The sequence below is a fragment of the Engystomops pustulosus genome, chromosome 10 (genome assembly GCF_040894005.1).
Source record: "Engystomops pustulosus chromosome 10, aEngPut4.maternal, whole genome shotgun sequence".
NCBI classification, from domain to species: Eukaryota; Metazoa; Chordata; class Amphibia; order Anura; family Leptodactylidae; genus Engystomops; species Engystomops pustulosus.
In genome coordinates, this window is record NC_092420.1 from 7,551,979 (window position 1) to 7,574,310 (window position 22,332).

The window sequence follows — 22,332 nt, forward strand, 5'->3', positions numbered from 1 at the left end:
AGCTTACAGTCTATGAGGATGAGGGTGACACAAGAGCTTACAGTCTATGAGGATGAGGGGTGACACAAGAGCTTACAGTCTATGAGGATGAGGGTGTGACATAAGAGCTTACAGTCTATGAGGATGAGGGGGTGACATAAGAGCTTACAGTCTATGAGGATGAGGGGGTGACATAAGAGCCATGGTAAGGGCATGTAGTGTGTAGTGTGAGGACACAGCTCTGCTACATCTTCCGCAGCTGATCCTATGACAGGAGATGCCTGCAGCATGGTGTAAGGAGACTTTCCTGTACTTTTACTTCTTGGCTTGGGAAGAAACTCCCACTGATGACAAGTGCACAAGCCACGCCCCCTGTACTCTGCACCAATGAGCTGCGGAGATGTGGTCGAGCCCTCTCCAAGCCTTCCCTGTCCCAGTCCCAGTCATGTGAGGATCACTAGTATTACTCTGCTGGCTGCTGCAGACACATTGTACCGGAGCCGCTGCTGTCACTCACCTCAAGGGCGCGGAGGAAAAACTCCTAAAACTTTACTGATTAATTCCCTGGGATCTGCTGGAGCAGCAGGTAGGGAGAGGATCATGGATGGTGGAGGGGAGAATGTGCAAATCATAGTAATAATCCCAACATATGGTGACCCGGAGCTGACATAGGAGACAGCAATAAGTTACTAATGGCATGTAGAGAGCCAGACCACAAGCTGGGGGACTACAAGTAACAGCATGCACTTCAGGGTTGGCCTCTGCAGGGTTTGCAGTTACTTAACAGCTGGATAACAAAGATCAAGTCGTGTCATCAATGTGTTACTTGTCTCTTATGTATTAGCTATCCATGTTATCTATCTATCTATCTATCTATCTATCTATCTATCTCCTATCTATCTATCTATCTATCTATCTATCTATCTATCTACATCCATCTAGCAGAGCTGAGTTTGTAATGTGACTAATCCCATGGTAAGGTCATGTTTTGTTCCCTGTGATATAACACAGAATTGTGACACTACAACATTACCCTTGGCCAATGTGTATAACAGAACAGGAAGGGTTAAATAAACTCACCTCTGCTACATCTCTGTATACAGTAATAGTCACATCACTTCTGCTATTTAACAGTAATCCCTATATAAACATGACTGTATAAAAGGATATTACATGTACGATTGCTTTGGCTCTGTGTCCTAGGGGAGTTGTAGTCCAGTATTGGGGGTGGTTGTTTACTCTATGGCAGATGGGGGGCAGTATGTCATCTTCCTATAGTGTGACCTACATTTCTCCTGTGTTTAGCAGAATGTGTCATTGTTGATATTGACAGGGATGCAAAGTATCACAGTGTTGGAGTTTGATACAATGTATCCAAATAATGTAAATAGAATGTATCAGCTGCGGGTGTCTTCTTCCTGTGAAGAGTTGGTTTGCCCTAGATTTCTGGATTCCAGTCACACATAGGTCCCTGTGTGGCAGCTCATCTGGGCACAGTGATGCACACACGGTTTGGGCTGTTGGAGGGAATTGATAGGTCCTTGTGTGGCTGTTTTTTTGGGCACAGTGATGGGCATACGTCTTAGGCTACAGGAGAGCATAGATATGTCCCTGTGTGGCTGCATCTCTGGGCCCAGTGATGGGCACACTTTTTGGGCTGAAGAAGGGCATTAATGGGTCCCTGTGTGGTCGCATCTCTGGGCACACGTTTTGGTCTGTTGGAGGGCATGGATAGGCCCTGTGTGGCTGCTCTTTTGGGCACAGTGATGGGCACCTGTTTTGGGCTGTAGGAGGGCATGTGTAGGCCCTGTGTGGCTTCTCCTCTGACCAAAGTGATGGGCAAACATCTTGGGCAGTAGGAGGGCATGGACAGGTCCCTGTGTGGCTGGTCTTCTGGCTACGGTGATGGCACACGTCTAGGTCCCTGTGTGGCTGCTCCTCTGGGCACAGTGATGGGCACATGCCTTGGGCTGTAGGGGGGCATGGATAGGTCCCTGTGTGGCTGCTCTTTTGGTCACAGTGATAGGAACACACCTTGGGCTGTAGGAGGGCATGGATAGGTCCCTGTGTGGCTGCTCCTTTAGGCACAATGATGAGCACTTTCTTTGGCTGTAGGAGGGCATTGATAGGTCTCTGTGTAGCTGCTCTTTTGGGCACAGTGATGGGCACACACCTTGGGCTGTACGAGGGCATTGATAGGTTTCTGTGTGACTGCTCCTCTGGGCACAGTGATGGGCACACGTCTTTTGCAGCCTGGTGCAGTTAGATGAGATGTGCTGCTGTAGCTATTCCTGGGCTGTTATGGAGAGGAGAATGTTGACAGTAGGAGCAGAGAGGGAGGGAGGGGGTTACTAGCGGTCATGTTCAGCACCAGGGGCCGGAGATTGGGGATTGGAGAACATTGTAAGGACTCAATAATAGACTGTACAATGCTCCATTCACACACAGCACCAAGGATAAGCTGCATTAACCCTAACGCTGCTGTCACTCTAAGCCCCAGGGCTGAAGGGGTTAAATCTCTACAAGTGCGCACAGTGGCATTTGTGTGAATGTCCCACATCATATCTGCACCATTCTGCCAATCTTGAGAATGGGACCCTCAGATTTAACCCCTATGAACTTGGCATAGCACCCTGCTTTCTTCCAAGGGTTAATCTGGCGGCTGTTTACATGACAATCCGTACATTCCATAGCGACTGTAGCTCCTTGATCTTCACTGGCCTCAGGAGCCAACACAAGAAACCTGTGGAGATAAGCTGCTAATACAGGGGTTGTCTAGAAGTGAGGATCTATCTATCTATCTATCTATCTATCTATCTATCTATCTATTTATATATCATCTATCTTCTGCTCTATCCCACATTTATCCATCCCTCCATGCACCCATCTTCTTTTGGACACAGTGTAGGATCTAACTTGAAAGCATTTTTCCCCTGAATTTTGGCAAAAAGAAAAATGTGTCTAATTACCTCCAGAAATTTTGAGGATAATAAAAACAAGTTGATTTGTGACGATTTCCTGCTCTTCCCAGATGTGGATCTTGTGTTATCTGTGATATTACACTGTAGACTCTAGTAGAGGATCTGGTGACTACTGTAAAGCTGCAGCGGGTCAAGTGCATTGCCCCCGGCTTGTGTTAGTCATGTGGTCGCTGTCATGAAACTTTGCAGTGGAATTATCTGATGTCACTTTTGTAGAACGCTCATTTAAATATAATTGGTATTGACAGCCATGGAGTGTGGTGGTGATCGTGGTCAGATCGTCATCTGCCTGGATATTCTGCCACATCAATCATTAGATTAATGATTTACCGTTCAGGGCTGTAGGAAAGCTTGGTGACATAGGGTAAAAGGTGGGTGGTCCCCTTCTCTTGTCCATCATATTAGCCCTGAGCGCGGGATTGGCTGGTCCGCAATCACATGTCAGCATGTGCCCATTATTCCATTTCCTGGGTTAATTTGTAACTCTTCAAAGTCACTGATAAGATTTTAACAATCTTTCCACTTCAGTTAGAGAAGAACAAACACAGGAGAGGGAAGAGTTCTCCATGCTTTCCCAGCTGATTATTTCTTCTTCAAGTTAAAGACTCAAAAATACATCCAGCTGTCAGCGGAAAATTGAAGACCCACCCATATGTCACATAGAGAGGAGGGAATGGATACATAGGATCAGAATTAGGTCCAGTTGAGTCCAATCGATCCCAATAGTGACTGACTGAATTTGGCGATCCTCCTGGGAATACATTCACTCATTTCTTGTATTATTGGGTTAGTCCAAATAGGAAATGAAGGTGGAGGTCTTATGGTGCCCTCCAACATTTTAGGGAGAATAACTAACTCCCTGTTTCTCCTGGATGTCAATTGCATTCACAAGATGATGATGAATGATCTCCAGGAGAACCTTCAAATTCAGGGGAACTTTAGAAGAGTTTTCTTTCATTTGCATGTCCATAGACAGGTCATAGAGCCATGAGGTGAGGGTCCAATCTTGATTATGAAGAATCCCATGAAGGGTTCCCATTGTCCCTCCATGCTCCATAGAAATGTAGACAATGTAGACAATGAGGACATGCAGTCTACAGGAGGGTTGAAGAAATTACCCTTTTTACCAGTGGTGGTGAACCTATGGCACTGGTGGCAGAGATGGCACTCGGAGGCATCTTTTGGCACACGGGCTGTCTCCGAGGGACAGAGTTTGGGAGAAATGGCATCTTCCTGCAGTCTCAGGCAGTCCAAGTAGCACCCTGCTATTTTAAAGTGACCCATCCTGTGCTGCTTGGTCCTGTCCGAAGAGTGAAAAGGTGTCGGATTGGAGCTCAAAGATTCTGGTAGCAATAAGTTTGTTACTGCCTAAATTGCCGTGTTGGCACTTTGGGAAAAGCTGGTGGTTTTTGCGTCTCATTTTGGGCACTCGATCTCTAAAAGGTTCGCCATCACTGCTTTATACTCTTGAATTATCACACTCAGTGTATAGTAAGTTAGATGGTTAGGAGACATTATAGTATCCACTAAAATAACAAGCTCTCAGGTTCATGGGTGTTCCAGTAGGAGCTCATCATCTATCATCGCTCCAGCTGTTGGGATCTGGTAGATGGACATGATAGATGGTGACATGTGGACTCACCAGGAGCAGATGACCTTCACCCCTGGAAGAAGAGGGGTTAAGACATCACATAATCCCCTATTGACTATTCATCTGACAGAGCGTAACACAGAGCAACAGTGTAGCATGTGGAAAGGGGCTCAGTGTGGCGGGGAACATGACTAGGGTTTTCATACATGCACAGTCACAGCCCTCATATGACGGGGGATGACTGTTACCCTTGTAATAGACTTACGTCTTCTGAGAAAGGAGCCTTTATCCCGCTCCCCTCTGGAGCCAGCGATCTTGCCTTATGTGCGGAACTGATAGCCAGATCCAGCAATCTTTGAATGTTCCTGCATTAAAACATCTCATTAACAGAACATTCCACCTTCAGTTTACCATTTCGCTGCCAAGAGGGGGGATGAGACAACATGTTCTCAAAGTGCAGTTGGCCGATACATCGAGACCAGGTTCTAAGAGCCAAGTAAAGGAATGTAGAAGACTTACGTAGGACTGCAAATGAGGGCTCTGTGGTTTATCCTTCCAAAAATATTTCACTTTACTTTACTCATTAATTGATTTATGGATCGCCTTGGTTTTGTTTATTGTAGAACCTAATTCTTCAGAACCCAGGTATGGTAACCAGTCATGGTTGGCCTTGTCCCCACTAGGGTTATTAGTTGCTTCCCTATCACAATGGTATCTAGATCTATAAGAAGCCAATAAGTTTTGGGAGTTAGGATTAACTCAAAACACATGCAAATAATGAATAACTTTGATACTATTCCACTCTTAGAGATAGAGGTGTGTATTTGATGACCCTGATTTTTGACCTAAAAACATAAGAGTAACCCGGTTGTATTCTAGTCAACCTCGCAGTTGCTTGCAGGCTGGTAGTCCATAGTTGTCAAGAACACTTGGATGGACCTCATTAAGGGTCATCATGATATAACTTCATGTGTTCCCCAGTTGCAAACTTCTGGGATGTAACTAGACCACATCTTGGGTCATAATGACACTTTATTGGATATGAAGTTCCTTAGATGTAGCCAGACTTGACTTCATCAATCTCATGTCTTCTTATCTTGCAGAGCCTCTACCGCAAGGGATATTTTACATTTTATTTTTTGGCTTATGGTGCTGGGATCGTCTCAGAAGTTCATCCAGGAATGGTGGATCATTTGCTTCTTACGGATGAGTGCTTCTCAAACACGCAGTCAAACCTCAGTTACTCCACGCAGATGTTGATGGGAGGAAGGAGCTATCACATGTTGCCTTCTCCCACCTCCGAGGATGACAGTGACTCTTCCAGTTTCCGCTCCTGTTCCAGTCCTGATTCCCAGGTGCTAAGCTCCAGCTACAGTAGTACGGGCAGTGCTGAGGGTCAGGACAGTATTCTAGACTATCTCCTGTCCCAGACGTCTTTGGGTAATGCTTCTGTATCTTGGTGGGACAAAAGAAAACATCCAACAATGGTCAAAGAGGAGTTCTTCAAAGTTCCTGACTTTGGGGTGGACATGGAGGAGACATCGCTATTTCACCCTACCTTGGATGAAATCGAGGAGTTTCTTGAGGAGAACATGAAGACTGACTTAAAAGTTGAGACCCAACAAGAACTGAGGAAGTGTGGCCATTTGGTTTCTGAACAACTCAAGCAGGCCCCCATGGCAGCCATCGACATAAAGGAGGATCCACAGGAGCAGTCGGATAGCGCATCACAAGGAGAACCTGGTAGCAAAAGTCCAGACGGCCTCTCCGTAGAAGGTGGAATCCCTGTTATACTGCAGATCCAACCTGTAGAGATGAAACAAGGGTCCAACGCCAACCAGGCCTCGCCTTCACAGTTTCCCGACAACATCAAAGTAGCGCAACTTCTGGTCAACATTCAGGGTCAGACCTTTGCTCTGGTCCCACAGCTCGTCCAGTCGTCAAACATGTCCTCTAAATTTGTCCGCATTGCTCCAGTGCCCATTGCTGCTAAACCCATGGGCTCAAATGGTGGAGCTCAGGGACAATCTGGTATTATGGTTGGCCAAAAGTTTCAAAAAAATCCTGCCACAGAACTCATAAAAATGCACAAATGTACTTTCCCTGGATGTACTAAAATGTACACCAAGAGCAGCCACCTGAAGGCGCACCTGCGCAGGCACACGGGGGAGAAGCCCTTCGCCTGCACGTGGCCCGGCTGTGGATGGAGGTCAGTACTAGTTATAATGTATCTGTACTGCATCAATAACCTGTCGTATGGCCCTAGGGTGAATGGGTGTCACGTACTGACGGCCATATTGGAACACCCAGATCTGTGAGAAGTGAATGGAATTCCAGGCCATGTTGTTGGCTCTTGTAGCATAGCCCTGGGTGTGTTACCTGCTTCAGAACATCACATGCGTGTAACCTGCAGTAACCTTGTGTGTTGGTGTGGTAACATGGGAGGACGGGCCCTTGTTCTGGAGGTTTCTCCACAACCTGTTGTAACATGTGATCTGCCCCGTGTTTACATGTGAGAGCAATGACTGCATGACGACTGTTCATCTGACCCCCAAGATATAGAGGAGAGGGGCCGCAGCAGATGTGGTATTCACTCCCAGCACAACTGTACATCATGCTTACCAAAAATAGGAGCCGTGTGATATGTAACATGAGTGCAGGACTGCGTGGGATCTGCTAGAGACACGGAAATACAGGAAAAATCTGCAAGAGCTATTTCTACTGTAAAGATCTTGTGACTGTAGGAAAGGTTAATATTTGCAGCAAGGTCATTCATCTGCAAGCGTCCTCTACAGTACATATATAGTAGTTATATTCTTATACATAGGAGGCAGTATTATAGTAGTTATATTCTTATACATAGGGGGCAGTATTATAGTAGTTATATTCTTATACATAGGGGGCAGTATTATAGTAGTTATATTCTTATACATAGGGGCAGTATTATAGTAGTTATATTCCTGTACATAGGGGGCAGTATTATAGTAGTTATATTCTTGTACATAGGGGGCAGTATTATAGTAGTTATATTCTTGTACATAGGGGACAGTATTATAGTAGTTATATTCCTGTACATAGGAGGCAGTATTATAGTAGTTATATTCTTGTACATAGGGGGCAGTATTATAGTAGTTATATTCTTGTACATAGGGGGCAGTATTATAGTAGTTATATTCTTGTACATAGGGGGCAGTATTATAGTAGTTATATTCCTGTACATAGGGGGCAGTATTATAGTAGTTATATTCTTGTACATAGGGGGCAGTATTATAGTAGTTATATTCTTATACATAGGGGGCAGTATTATAGTAGTTATATTCCTGTACATATGGGGCAGTATTATAGTAGTTATATTCCTGTACATAGGGGGCAGTATTATAGTAGTTATATTCCTGTACATAGGGGGCAGTATTATAGTAGTTATATTCCTGTACATAGGGGGCAGTATTATAGTAGTTATATACTTGTACATAGGAGGCAGTATTATAGTAGTTATATTCCTGTACATAGGGGGCAGTATTATAGTAGTTATATTCTTATACATAGGGGGCAGTATTATAGTAGTTATATTCCTGTACATAGGGGGCAGTATTATAGTAGTTATATTCCTGTACATAGGGGGCAGTATTATAGTAGTTATATTCCTGTACATAGGGGGCAGTATTTTAGTAGTTATATTCCTGTACATAGGGGGCAGTATTATAGTAGTTATATTCTTGTACATAGTGGGCAGTATTATAGTAGTTATATTCCTGTACATAGGGGGCAGTATTATAGTAGTTATATTCTTGTACATAGTGGGCAGTATTATAGTAGTTATATTCTTGTACATAGGAGGCAGTATTATAGTAGTTATATTCTTATACATAGGGGGCAGTATTATAGTAGTTATATTCTTATACATAGGGGGCAGTATTATAGTAGTTATATTCTTGTACATAGGGGGCAGTATTATAGTAGTTATATTCTTGTACATAGGGGGCAGTATTATAGTAGTTATATTCTTGTACATAGGGGGCAGTATTATAGTAGTTATATTCCTGTACATAGGGGGCAGTATTATAGTAGTTATATTCTTGTACATAGGGGGCAGTATTATAGTAGTTATATTCCTGTACATAGGGGGCAGTATTATAGTAGTTATATTCTTGTACATAGGGGGCAGTATTATAGTAGTTATATTCTTATACATAGGGGGCAGTATTATAGTAGTTATATTCCTGTACATAGGGGGCAGTATTATAGTAGTTATATTCCTGTACATAGGGGGCAGTATTATAGTAGTTATATTCCTGTACATAGGGGGCAGTATTATAGTAGTTATATTCCTGTACATAGGGGGCAGTATTATAGTAGTTATATACTTGTACATAGGAGGCAGTATTATAGTAGTTATATTCCTGTACATAGGGGGCAGTATTATAGTAGTTATATTCTTATACATAGGGGGCAGTGTTATAGTAGTTATATTCCTGTACATAGGGGGCAGTATTATAGTAGTTATATTCCTGTACATAGGGGGCAGTATTATAGTAGTTATATTCCTGTACATAGGGGGCAGTATTTTAGTAGTTATATTCCTGAACATAGGGGGCAGTATTATAGTAGTTATATTCTTGTACATAGTGGGCAGTATTATAGTAGTTATATTCCTGTACATAGGGGGCAGTATTATAGTAGTTATATTCCTGTACATAGGGGGCAGTATTATAGTAGTTATATTCCTGTACATAGGGGGCAGTATTATAGTAGGTATATTCTTGTACATAGGGGGCAGTATTATAGTAGGTATATTCTTGTACATAGGTGGCAGTATTATAGTAGGTATATTCTTGTACATAGGTGGCAGTATTATAGTAGTTATATTCTTGTACATAGGAGGCAGTATTATAGTAGTTATATTCTTGTACATAGGGGGCAGTATTATAGTAGTTATTTTCTTGTACATAGGGGGCAGTATTATAGTAGTTATATTCCTGTACATAGGGGGCAGTATTATAGTAGTTATATTCCTGTACATAGGGGGCAGTATTATAGTAGTTATATTCCTGTACATAGGGGGCAGTATTATAGTAGTTATATTCCTGTACATAGGGGGCAGTATTATAGTAGTTATATACTTGTACATAGGAGGCAGTATTATAGTAGTTATATTCCTGTACATAGGGGGCAGTATTATAGTAGTTATATTCCTGTACATAGGGGGCAGTATTATAGTAGTTATATTCTTGTACATAGTGGGCAGTATTATAGTAGTTATATTCTTGTACATAGGGGGCAGTATTATAGTAGTTATATTCTTGTACATAGGGGCAGTATTATAGTAGTTATATTCCTGTACATAGGGGGCAGTATTATAGTAGTTATATTCCTGTACATAGGGGGCAGTATTATAGTAGGTATATTCTTGTACATAGGGGGCAGTATTATAGTAGGTATATTCTTGTACATAGGTGGCAGTATTATAGTAGGTATATTCTTGTACATAGGTGGCAGTATTATAGTAGTTATATTCTTGTACATAAGAGGCAGTATTATAGTAGTTATATTCTTGTACATAGGGGGCAGTATTATAGTAGTTATTTTCTTGTACATAGGGGGCAGTATTATAGTAGTTATATTCCTGTACATAGGGGCCAGTATTATAGTAGTTATATTCCTGTACATAGGGGGCAGTATTATAGTAGTTATATTCCTGTACATAGGGAGCAGTATTATAGTAGTTATATTCTTGTACATAGGGGACAGTATTATAGTAGTTATATTCTTGTACATAGGGGACAGTATTATAGTAGTTATATTCTTGTACATAGGGGGCAGTATTATAGTAGTTATATTCCTGTACATAGGGGGCAGTATTATAGTAGTTATATTCTTGTACATAGGGGGCAGTATTATAGTAGTTATATTCTTGTACATAGGGGGCGGTATTATAGTAGTTATATTCTTGTACATAGGGGGCAGTATTATAGTAGTTATATTCCTGTACATAGGGGACAGTATTATAGTAGTTATATTCCTGTACATAGGGGGCGGTATTATAGTAGTTATATTCCTGTACATAGGGGGCAGTATTATAATACTTATATTCCTGTACATAGGGGGCAGTATTATAGTAGTTATATTCCTGTACATAGGGGGCAGTATTATAGTAGTTATATTCCTGTACATAGGGGGCAGTATTATAGTAGTTATATTCCTGTACATAGGGGGCAGTATTATAGTAGTTATATTCCTGTACATAGGGGGCAGTATTATAGTAGTTATATTCCTGTACATAGGGGGCAGTATTATAGTAGTTATATTCCTGTACATAGGGGGCAGTATTATAGTAGTTATATTCCTGTACATAGGGGGCAGTATTATAGTAGTTATATTCCTGTACATAGGGGGCAGTATTATAGTAGTTATATTCCTGTACATAGGGGGCGGTATTATAGTAGTTATATTCCTGTACATAGGGAGCAGTATTATAGTAGTTATATTCCTGTACATAGGGGGCAGTATTATAGTAGTTATATTCCTGTACATAGGGGGCAGTATTATGGTATTTATATTCTACCCCAGAATGCTATGTACACTTTCTCTTATATTCGGTGCGGTGTAAGATGACACAGGACAATGCTTTCTCTATGAGCAAGGGAACAAAAATCAATTAGGGAACCCATGAATATTGTATGTTCCCTTTCAGCGTCTGATGTCACACACTGAGGATTTGCAACTCGTTGTTTGGCAGATGTTTTGTTACACAGGCTCACATGGCATTTGCACCAGTTTTCTGACTGACTTTGCGTTATATAGAACGTATAAACTGCTTGTACATGTGTTTATACAGTGTCTGCGCCAGTTTTGCATCGCGGCCGCTCTGTGTCCGACAAGACAGTAAAAATGTACAGCTGAAGGGGCTGTTACTGCTTAGTCCACATTTATTACTGACGGGCGACACAATTCTGCAGCATGAACAAAGTGCATCCCCCAAAAAATGGTGCCCACCTCCCGAGCAGCGCAGGGGGCGCCAGATTCATGAAGATCGGGTGTCAGTTTTGATGAATCTGCCGTCCCCCTACACTACACACAGTACAGACTGCACTAGTTTTGATAAATGTGTTTGCTTTTTCCTTTGTGTTGTATGTAATTGTTAGATTTATGTAGATATAATGATTAGATTAGTAACTGCAATAGGAGGATCGCTGACCAAAGGAGCTTACAATGCCGTGACTATAGTGTAGGTGGTGATTGTAATAATTTTTTTTTGGATGCATGCAGAGGCAGGACATGTGTATTTGGAGAATTAGATTGTCAGCTTGTGGGCCAAGGGAGTATACAGAGTTTATATATAGAGAGAGTCTCGGTCCTGTGGAGCTGGTGATCCAGTTTGTCACATAGTTGAATGCAGTTATACGGTCGGGCGGCTGGAAGTGAATGAGTTCCAAGTTTAGGGCAATCATCTGTTATAAAGTCTGGATTTAAAGAGACAGCAGCAGCTAAAAGTGATGGGAGAAGGGAGGAGAGAGCGGGGGCTATGGCTTTGGGTGACCCTGTGCTGGTATAAATGGCCGCTATATCCTGAGCTGGACCCGGGGAGCATAGGTCAGGGGCTTCACTGGCTGATATCAGATAGCAGAAGATGTCTTTAGTTGTATGCCCATTGCTGTAAGTGTGACCCACTGTCTTATCATGGCCTAAAAGTAATCTGTGGTTTAAGACATGACACCGATTAACAAAACCGCAGCTTGACTTCCTGCAAAATGATACCATGAAAAATCCACTATGTCATAATCATGAGGCCGAGCGCAGAGAACTGATTTTGACTCCTTGCCTATCTCCTGCTGGGGTCAGTAACAGGACAGCGGTGGTAGGAGGACACAAGCCACAGATCAGCCAATATTCTGCTGGTACAAAGTAACGGAGCGCTGCTCTGAAGGGCCCAGGTGAGGATGTGTATATCGCCTTCGCCATACAATGTATGTATACACATCCTGCACGTGATACATTGTATCATTCATAGTCAATATTTCGCTGACACAAAGTAACGGAGCGCTGCTCTGAAGGGCCCAGGTGAGGATGTGTATATCGCCTTCGCCATACAATGTATGTATACACATCCTGCACGTGATACATTGTATCATTCATAGTCAATATTTCGCTGACACAAAGTAACGGAGCGCTGCTCTGAAGGGCGCAGGTGAGGATGTGTATATCGCCTTCCATAACATACAATGTATGTATACACATCCTGCACGTGATACATTGTATCATTCATAGTCAATATTCCGCTGACACAAAGTAACGGAGCGCTGCTCTGAAGGGTGCAGGTGCGGATGTGTATATCGCCTTCGCCATACAATGTATGTATACACATCCTGCACGTGATACATTGTATCGGTCATTACTGTCATTCTTAAAGTGACTGTTACAAATGTTACAATACTAGTGTTACTCTGTTACCATGGGATGAATACAAGTCTGTGACTATGAATATGTAACCAGCCCATCCCTTATAAGACTATTACTAGGATAACATGTTAGTCAGTATATACCTACGCAAATGCTACTATAGTAAGGAGGAAATATTACATAGAAATGATCTAAACATTCTAGCAGTTGTAGGAATGAAGCTGCCCCTTTAAGAGGAACCTGTCAGCAGGTGTGACCATAGAGACTGCAGCCAGTGCTATGTATTGTCCCTGGAGAGATGTGTAATCAGACCTCACACTGCTGTGCTCTGTGCTCTCTGCAGCCAGTGTTATGTATTGTCCCTGGAGAGATGTGTAATCAGACCTCACACTGCTGTGCTCTGTGCTCTCTGCAGCCAGTGCTATGTATTGTCCCTGGAGAGATGTGTAATCAGACCTCACACTGCTGTGCTCTGTGCTCTCTGCAGCCAGTGTTATGTATTGTCCCTGGGGAGATGTGTAATCAGACCTTTGTGTATGTTGTAAGTAGCAGCAGGACTGTGATATATGGATTCATATTCCAGGTTTGTACTGGGGGGGGGGGGGGGTCGTCCTCGGTGTGAGAAGCTACAATCCTTGGATGTAAATACATGTATCACAGTCCTGCTGCTACTAACAACATACACCAAGGCAGGACCTGTGCCAGCACCCGGCATACCTGTGCAAGTGCCAGGGTCCCAAAGGTACTGAAGGAGCCCACTTGGGTGCCGGAAAATATTTTTGGCCCCCTGATCAATTGTAACAGTGTTGCTTTAAGACGCCATTTATGTGTACCATGCGGCCTCTACTATTGTTTATGGGAATGCAGTTTTACTATTGGTTATGGGGGCTCTGTTACTGGGTGGCACTGTGACGCTATGTCTCCTATCATACAGATAGCTGAGGCACATTTTGAGCGCAACTTTGGGTGTGTATGGAACGCAGCTTTGGGTGTGTATGGAGCATGATGGGTATGGAACGCAGCTTTGGGTGTGTATGGAGCATGATGAGTATGGAACGCAGCTTTGGGTGTGTATGGAGCATGATGGGTATGGAGCGCAGCTTTGGGTGTGTATGGAGCATGATTGCATTACATGCATTACTTTGTTGCCAATCTGACGACTTTATTTCCTTTTTTTCCTGCAGGTTTTCCCGGTCTGACGAGTTATCCCGACACCGTCGCTCACATTCAGGTGTCAAGCCGTACCAGTGCGCGGTCTGCGAGAAGAAATTTGCTCGTAGCGACCACCTGTCCAAACACATCAAGGTGCACAGGTTTCCCCGGAGCAGCCGCGCCACGCGTTTATCAAACTGACCCCCTCCCCCATCCTTAGGATCCATCCAATACCAAGCACTTTGTCCGTCTTCCTGACATAACTTATTGGTGCGGAATACATCCTTGGACATCTCTGCTCTTATTTAATATGGGTGTGAATGAAGCATCGGAGGAACATTGTTGCACGTCCGGGCAATGAAGGGTTACTGGTTGGGAGGGGTCACTTTATGTTAAAATCCACCTGATTGCATTATCATGTGTTGCATCCGTGTCTTGGTGGTCATACTGCCGTGGTCACTGTGATACTCAGGAAGAGTCTGTACTTCTGCCCAAACAGGTGGGACTACAGGTCCCAGCATAACATAACAGAGGGCCCAGCGAAACAATGGAGAGAAGGCAAAACAAAAGGCTTAGATACACCGCTCACCAGACAATATCACAAATGATGGCCTTAGATACCCTTTCTGCTTACATAATCTGTGACACATGATAGGATTAGATACACAGCTGAGAAGAAAGTATCACAAAGGAGGGGCTGGCTTAGATACATCTGTCCAGCAGCAATCTCTTCTGGGAGGTGATTGTATAATGTTAATGTCTCTATATTTCCTTCCAATTCATGTTTTAAGGGAGCAAAGATCATATTTTAGTCCTGTTTTTCCTGATTGTCCAGATTTTTGGGGCGTTTATCATTTATGTCATTTTGTGTCACAGTATTTATGATGTAAAAAACTCACGTCCACCAGACCTGAGCCACATCCACCTGAGCCACATCCACCTGAGCCACATCCACCTGAGCCACATCCACCTGAGCCACATCCACCGGAATCACATCCATAAGAGTCACGACCACTTCAGTCATGTCCAATAGAGCCACATCCACCAGATTCACATTCATAAGACACGGGTTCATCAAGGTCACATCCACCAAAATCACATCCACTTGAACAATGTACACTAGAGTCACATCCACGAGAGCCGTGTCCACAAGAGTAACATCCACTAGAGTCACATCCACAAGATCCAGGTTCACCAGACTCGCATCCACCAGAGTTATATCCACCTGAGCCACGTACACTACAGTGACATCCACCTGAGCCACGTCCACCAGAGCCGTATCAGTATTCTCAGTCATTGTCACTCACTTTCTTATCTGTTTCTCTGTGATTCACCTACCATCACCTTCTCCGCCATAAAAGAACACAACTTTCTCAGGAGCTGAGCGGTCTTCTTCAAAGCTACTTCTACGGTTTATAACTATTAGGGCTTTGTTGAGAAAAGTGCATTTATTTTTCTAATAAAAGTAACAAATATTTTTTTAAAATACTATAAAATGTGACAAATAGTAAGTCAGTAAATTTTATAACAGATTCTTATATTCTAATCTCGTGCAGGACCTGTAATCCTCCTGACATCTAGTAAAGGGTCTTTCATCCTCCTGCCATCTACTACAGGGCCTGTATTTCTCCTGGTATCTAGTGCAGGACCTATAATTCTCCTATCACCTACTGCTGGATTTATAATTCTTGTGAAGGACCTGTAATACTCCTGACATCTTGTAAAGGACCTGTAATATCCTCCTGACATCTAGTAAAGGACCTGTAATCCTCCTGACATCTACTTAAGGACCTGTAATCCTCCTGACATCTACTTAAGGACCTGTAATCCTCCTGACATCTACTTAAGGACCTGTAATCCTCCTGACGTCTAGTAAAGGACCTGTAATCCTCCTGACGTCTAGTAAAGGACCTGTTATACTCCTGACGTCTAGTAAAGGACCTGTAATCCTCCTGACATCTAGTAAAGGACCTGTAATACTCCTGACGTCTAGTAAAGGACCTGTAATACTCCTGATGTCTAGTAAAGGACCTGTAATACTCCTGACATCTAGTAAAGGACCTGTAATACTCCTGACATCTAGTAAAGGACCTGTTATACTCCTGACGTCTAGTAAAGGACCTGTTATCCTCCTGACATCTAGTAAAGGACCTGTAATACTCCTGACATCTAGTAAAGGACCTGTAATACTCCTGACGTCTAGTAAAGGACCTGTAATACTCCTGACGTCTAGTAGAGGACCTGTAATACGTCTAGTAAAGGGTCGGAAACCCTCCTAACACCTTGCAATGGTCCTTTAATTCTCATATCATCTATTAAAGGTCCTGTACTCCTGCTATCATGTAGTGAAGGTCCTGTACCCATTCTATCATGTAGTAAAGGTCCTGACTTCGCCAATGATTTTGTGATGGTCCTTTAATCTTCCCAAAGCTGCAAAGATGACCTATATGAATGTAAATGTGCTACATTGTGTATCATGTATTAATTCCACAAAAAGTGGATCTGTTACCCTGGAGGCTGCAGACCCCGTTACTTAAATTGGGGGCGCTCCGGAGCTTCTGATCAAATTGCTGGAAAATAGTCATTTAACTTGTATAAAGTTTTTGTCTTAGGTCTCACATAGATGATATGTTGTTATAGATGCTCCTCCGACCTCTAGCCGATCACATGACTCTGCCGCAGGACTATGTATCTGTCATTTGTACCGGTCTTATTAAATAATATATAAATATATATTTTATTATTGCTGCTGTTTGAGCTTTATTTTAACTTTCTATAAATCTGTGAAATTTTTTGCCACAATGCACTTCTATTCCCTCTATTTTAATTAGAAAATCAATTGGAAATCATTTGTAGACGGTTGGTGCTTACTGATGGTTCCTCTTGGCATTGAAGAGTTTAATACATTTTGCATTCCTTTAAAAATATATAAAAAGAATGTCTAATAAATCAAATCCAATAAATTGTATCAGATTCAGCTCCACTGAAATACATTGTGCCGGGCTGCAGTACCACACACAACCATTGGACAGATGTGGTGCTGTACGGAAAAGTAACTCTTTTTATTTAATCTCGGACATCCCCTTTAAGAAGGGCTGCTATATCTATAGAATATAGTAAATCCTCAGCGGTTCCTCCCTGCTGTATCTATATGTAGAGCTGCCTCTGACCAATCGGTTTACGTCCTCCTCTGAATGTATGTAAATAGCGTGTACATAGAAATCTCAGTGTAGACGATGCCATGTTATAACCAGATCTATGTAAATGAAATCAGAATCTCTTTATGATCCCGTGTATATAATCATCAAATCTTCTTATATGTTAAAGATATTTACTTTGACAATAAACTTCTAAAAAATGTTCTGCTGATTGTGTCTTTTTCCTGGGGATGGTAACCATGAAGTAAACTCATTTAATAAAATTCTGTCTTCCTGTAGTCACCACTAGGGGGAGCTCAGGAGACTGTTGCATACAGTTTTCATATACATAGTATACGGAGAGCTCCCCCTAGTGGTGGCTGGAGGAAGTCAGAATTGCATCATGAAAATATATGTCTATCCAGGGGATTTGGAGCCGTGTATTAGTTTCCTGGATTATTGTTCATGCATGTAGTTGGGTAGACATATATGTGTGATGATGCTACGCGCCTTTTATTGGTGGGCTTGTAAATGAATGCTAAATCAAGTGGGCTCCCACCTACTATTTACTTTTGGAGCAAGAAGGACCTATAGGTTTTATGTAGCATGTGGATCCAAGCACTACCGCTTCCTCTGCACAACCTAAAGCCCCTTTATGCTCCTTGGGTGCGTGATAACCTTTCTTGTGTGTATATAGATAACTGTCAATCACTGATTAGCTCCACCCACTGGAGTCCTAAACATGGAAGGAGCAGAGATATGTATAGATAATGGGGCACATTTACTTACCCGGTCTTGTCACGATCCCGCGGTGCGTTGTCCGGCGCGATTCCGAGTTCCTGCATCCGTCGCTTCTGCCCCGACATCTGCCGGAGTTCGTCTGCTTCTTCCTAGGGCATGTGAGTGCTTGATCTTGCGACACAAATCCTTTTTTAAATTCCCGCCCCCTGATTTCTGTCGCATGCAAGCCGGTGCCGATTCACCGCAATCCGATTGCGTGCGACAAGAACCTGGGACAATTCGGCGCAAAACAGTAATATTCGGGGAAACCCGACGAAAGTGCGGCATTCGGACCCTTAGTAAATGAGCCCCAATAAGTTATATTGAATCCTTCCCTTTAAAGCTGCATATCAATCTGTTCAGCTCCTCCTGCTCTATAACATGCTCTATATCATGGTCCATTTAAAGAGAGAACGGGTCCATGCCTTGTGTGTGTGTGGACCTGGTCCCAGTCTTGTGACTGGTGTCCGTTAGCGGTCAGCTCCATGCGTGTGACCTAGGTCATGAGCGGGGCCTCTGTCCTGGAGGATAAGCGGCGGTACACATGTTATTCTGTTTTCAGTCTAGTCATGGTTTCTCCAAACAAACAGGTGAATCTGCCCAGAAGTCCATTGGCGTCAAAGTTCTGGGGTTAATGATTAGTGGCGGCCGTAGATGTTTATCGGATCCTTATTATCCAATGGGAGGCGGCGGAGCGGCTTGTTTGTGAATTCCATTCAGTTTTTCCAGGGTTTATTACATGTTTTCTCCGGGTTTATTGTTATTATTGCGCTTCTTCCATGAGTGAACAAACAAGGACAATGTATCGGCGCTCGTCCTTGTACAAACATCGTACACAATGGAGGACGGAGGAATGTTCTGCAGAATGTGGATACATTGTATTAGTGTATGATCGTAGTCTCACATAATTCATAATGTCCTGGACCCAGCTGACAGCGGAAAAGGGTCTCCAAGCAGATCTAGGGGTGGGATCTGTAACTGACACTAGGACCCGACATGGGTGACGGGCATCCTCGTGATACCTGCTACTCCACACATCTAGGGATGAAGACCCAGTCTCACAGTAGAGAGCTTTACAACTGTGGGTCTGACTCTTAGGATAAGTTTTGCTCATGCTGTGACATCCAATCATTTGTACTACAGCTGGGAAGCCACATGTCAAGGACCATGAGGTCCATGTGTAGGGGTCCTGAGGTCCATGTGTAGGGGTCTTGAGGTCCATGTGTAGAGGCTCCTGAGGTCCATGTGTAGGGGTCCTGAGGTCCATGTGTAGGGGTCCTGAGGTCCATGTATAGGCTCCTAAGTTCCATGTGTGGAAGGGTTCTGAGGTCAATAGGTAGTGAGTCCTGAGGTCCATGTATAGAAGGGTCCTGAGGTCCATGTTTAGAGGCTCCTGAGGTGCATGTGTAGAGGGTCCTGTGGTCTACGTGTAGAGGGGTCCTGAGGTCTACGTGTAGAGGGGTCTTGAGGTCCATGTGTAGAGGGTCCAGAGGTCTACGTGTAGAGGGGTCCTGAGGTCTACGTGTAGAGGGCTCCTGAGGTCCATGTGGAGAGGGTCCTGAGGTCCATGTTTAAAGGCTCCTGAGGTGCATGTGTAGAGGGTCCTGCGGTCTACGTGTAGAGGGGTTTTGAGGTCCATGTGTAGAGGGTCCTGAGGTCTGCGTGTAGAGGGGTCCTGAGGTCTATGTGTAGAGGGGTCCTGAGGTCTACGTGTAGAGGGGTCCTCAGGTCTACATGTAGAAGGTCCTGAGGTCTACGTGTAGAGGGGTCCTGAGGTCTATGTGTAGAAGGTCCTGAGGTCTACGTGTAGAGGGGTCCTGAGGTCTACGTGTAGAGGGTCCTGTGTTCCATGTGTAGAGGGTCCTGTGGTCAATGCATAGAGGTCCTTGAATCGCACACATAGCTCCTTATTCATAGGTAGGGGGTCACTGCACTATGACTATATTGTATTACCCTGTAACACGTATATGTTTTATCTGTTTCTGGAGAAGCTGGGTTTATTGGTCCCCCTGCCAGTGACGCCACCCATCTCTCACCGATTCTCTTACCCATTTATAAGTCACTTTGCCATCCAGGTGCCTGGAAAAATTTGGTGATGAGAAACTGCTGCACATATGATCCAGCAAGTGACATTTCTAACAATTCAATAAAATCTCAGAAACACAAGAAGAAAATCCTGTTTTAGCAAGAAAAGATTCCTGGGATTCTCAGACGTTTTACAACATCACGTTCTAAGTTCAGAGTTACATTGTGTTTGACATTGTAAAAGATTTTTTTCTTTCTTTAAGAGAATCTACCATGAAAATCCATCCTGATAAACCAGGGACATTACTCATAGATCCAGGCACTGTGACTGTGGTGATCTACTTATATTTGTTATTCATAGCCTCCTTCCTTCTAAAATCATCTTTTAAAATTATGGTAATGAGCCTGAAGGACTCCTGAGTGTGTTAACAGAGCCCCTCCTTGCTTTGGCTTCATGGACTATTGCACTGGGGAGAAGCACTTCTCCTCCGTCCACTGTGTGAGATTACATCAGGCAGAGGGAAGTGCTAAAGGAGTAGGGGGTAGAGACAGTGTAACAGCCTGTGTAGCAACAGCATGGGGGGGGGGGGGCTCTGGTAACACCCCCTGACTTCTGAGAGTGTTGTCTATTCCCCCTGGTATTCACTTTAACCTCTGTGCAGTGATATGAACATCATTGCTCCTCCAGGCGGCTACCTCTTTGATGACGCTTGAGCCAATCAGAGAGCTGGCAGGAGGGCAGCATAGTTCCTTCATAATGGTAGGGTAGATGGCAGAGGTCCAGAGTCTGGTGCATCACCATATACCATAACCAGGGTCACCACCTGCCGGTTTCCAGTGCTGGGCAGCAGGGAGGAGTAATATGATTCAGCTGCTCTCCATCCATTGTATGTGATTATCTCTTGAGAAATTGCGGAAAATGCTATTTTATATTCAATATTTTAATGTATCATTGTATGAAATACTCAAAATGTTGCCATAATTTTGATCCAATGTGACAACAGCGCCCCCTCCCGGTCCCATCCTGCAGGACCACTCAGCTTTCCCTTTCCCACGGTGTCCCAGGTGTTCGATGATGATGATGATGAAGGTTCTGGGGTTGTATTTCCGGCGCTGTGCTCAGCTCCTTTAATCTGTTGCCATTTTCGAAGAATTACGGAGTCAATTAAAAACTTGTGGACAGGTTCCTGGCCATCCAGCCGGCAAGTCATATCCGGTTCACCAAACATCTAACCGGCGTCTGAGATGTTCTTCTGCGCGTGTCCCTGCCGAAAACAGGACTGAGCATTCAGTAGGTAATACGAAGAGGTGGAAATGCAGTGTAAAGCATGGTGGACGGCCACTAAATGAGTGTATATGCAGGATGTTGCAGGGAGATCACCAGGTCGCTACCTCTTGACGTGGTTCTGGTGTAGGAATAACATAGCAATCAGAGGAGAGGAGAGCATTAACCTGGCAAAGAAAGGTGACCCACCAGGGGGCAGGGACTGTCGGTGTCACAGGTGTCTCTTGGTGCCACCATTTATAAATAGTATATTAATAAGGGCTTTGTTGGCCCACAGGTACCAGAACCCGGCTGTTGTTGCCACCTTTGTGCCCTCTATAGTGCTGCCCCTTAAGGGAAGACTAAAATGAATTGTCCTATCTGCCATAGGGAAGACTTAAATGAATTGTCCTGTCTGCTATAGGAAAGACTAAAATGAATTGTCCTGTCTGCCATCCTGCCGTGCCAGGAAGAGCTAGCCGAGCCCCGTCTGATCAGATGTTTTTCTCCCATGGTATCTTGTTTTTATGGGGCCGCTGCACTTGGAAGACCTTCAGCTGTTATGGACGTCGCATTCTCTGACTTGCAAGTTGCAGGATTTTGGGTTACACATTAACTTTTGTCTCTTGCATTGGCCTTCACTAGAAAATTCTCTGTGTGTCCCTTGTGGTTGTCACAGGAACAAGAGGGACCTTGACGATTAGGACTCAGAATATGGTTGGTATGCAGCCAGCCCCTGAGATGGTGAGGAAAGCTATGCAGAGATAGCAGAAGGAATCACTATACCCCAACCTCGGAGTATATAGTAAACTCCTGAGCTCTCCCTAGTGGGGGTGTATATACAGTATATAGTAATCTCCTGAGCTGATCCTAGTGGTGGCTGTATATACAGTATATAGTAAACTGCTGAGCTCCCCCTAGTGGTGGTGTATATACAGTATGTAGTAATCTCCTGAGCTCCCCCTAGTGGTGGCTGTATATACAGTATGTAGTAAACTCCTGAGCTGATCCTAGTGGTGGCTGTAT

The 22,332-nt window shown here is 43.7% G+C and overlaps 1 protein-coding gene across 2 annotated transcripts; it reads left to right on the plus strand.

The window, feature by feature from the left end:
• The first annotated feature begins 425 nt into the window (after positions 1-425).
• On the plus strand, positions 426-17,460 carry KLF15 (KLF transcription factor 15). Of its 2 annotated transcripts, none has more exons than XM_072129000.1 (3): positions 426-565; positions 5,655-6,760; positions 14,133-17,460. In XM_072129000.1, the coding sequence occupies exons 2-3, from the start codon at positions 5,733-5,735 to the stop codon at positions 14,299-14,301; spliced, it is 1,197 nt and encodes a 398-aa protein (XP_071985101.1). In that variant the 5' UTR covers positions 426-565; positions 5,655-5,732; the 3' UTR covers positions 14,302-17,460. The 2 variants fall into 2 exon arrangements, with proteins under 2 accessions (XP_071985101.1, XP_071985102.1); XM_072129001.1 differs by lacking the exon at positions 426-565 and adding an exon at positions 3,543-4,403.
• The last annotated feature ends 4,872 nt before the right edge of the window (positions 17,461-22,332 follow it).

Coding starts and splice junctions, on each gene's coding strand:
- KLF15 (XM_072129000.1), top strand. CDS start 5,733: ATGGTGGATCATTTGCTTCTTACGGATGAGTGCTTCTCAAACACGCAG. Junction 6,761..14,132: donor TGGCCCGGCTGTGGATGGAG/GTCAGTACTAGT, acceptor TTTTTCCTGCAG/GTTTTCCCGGTCTGACGAGT.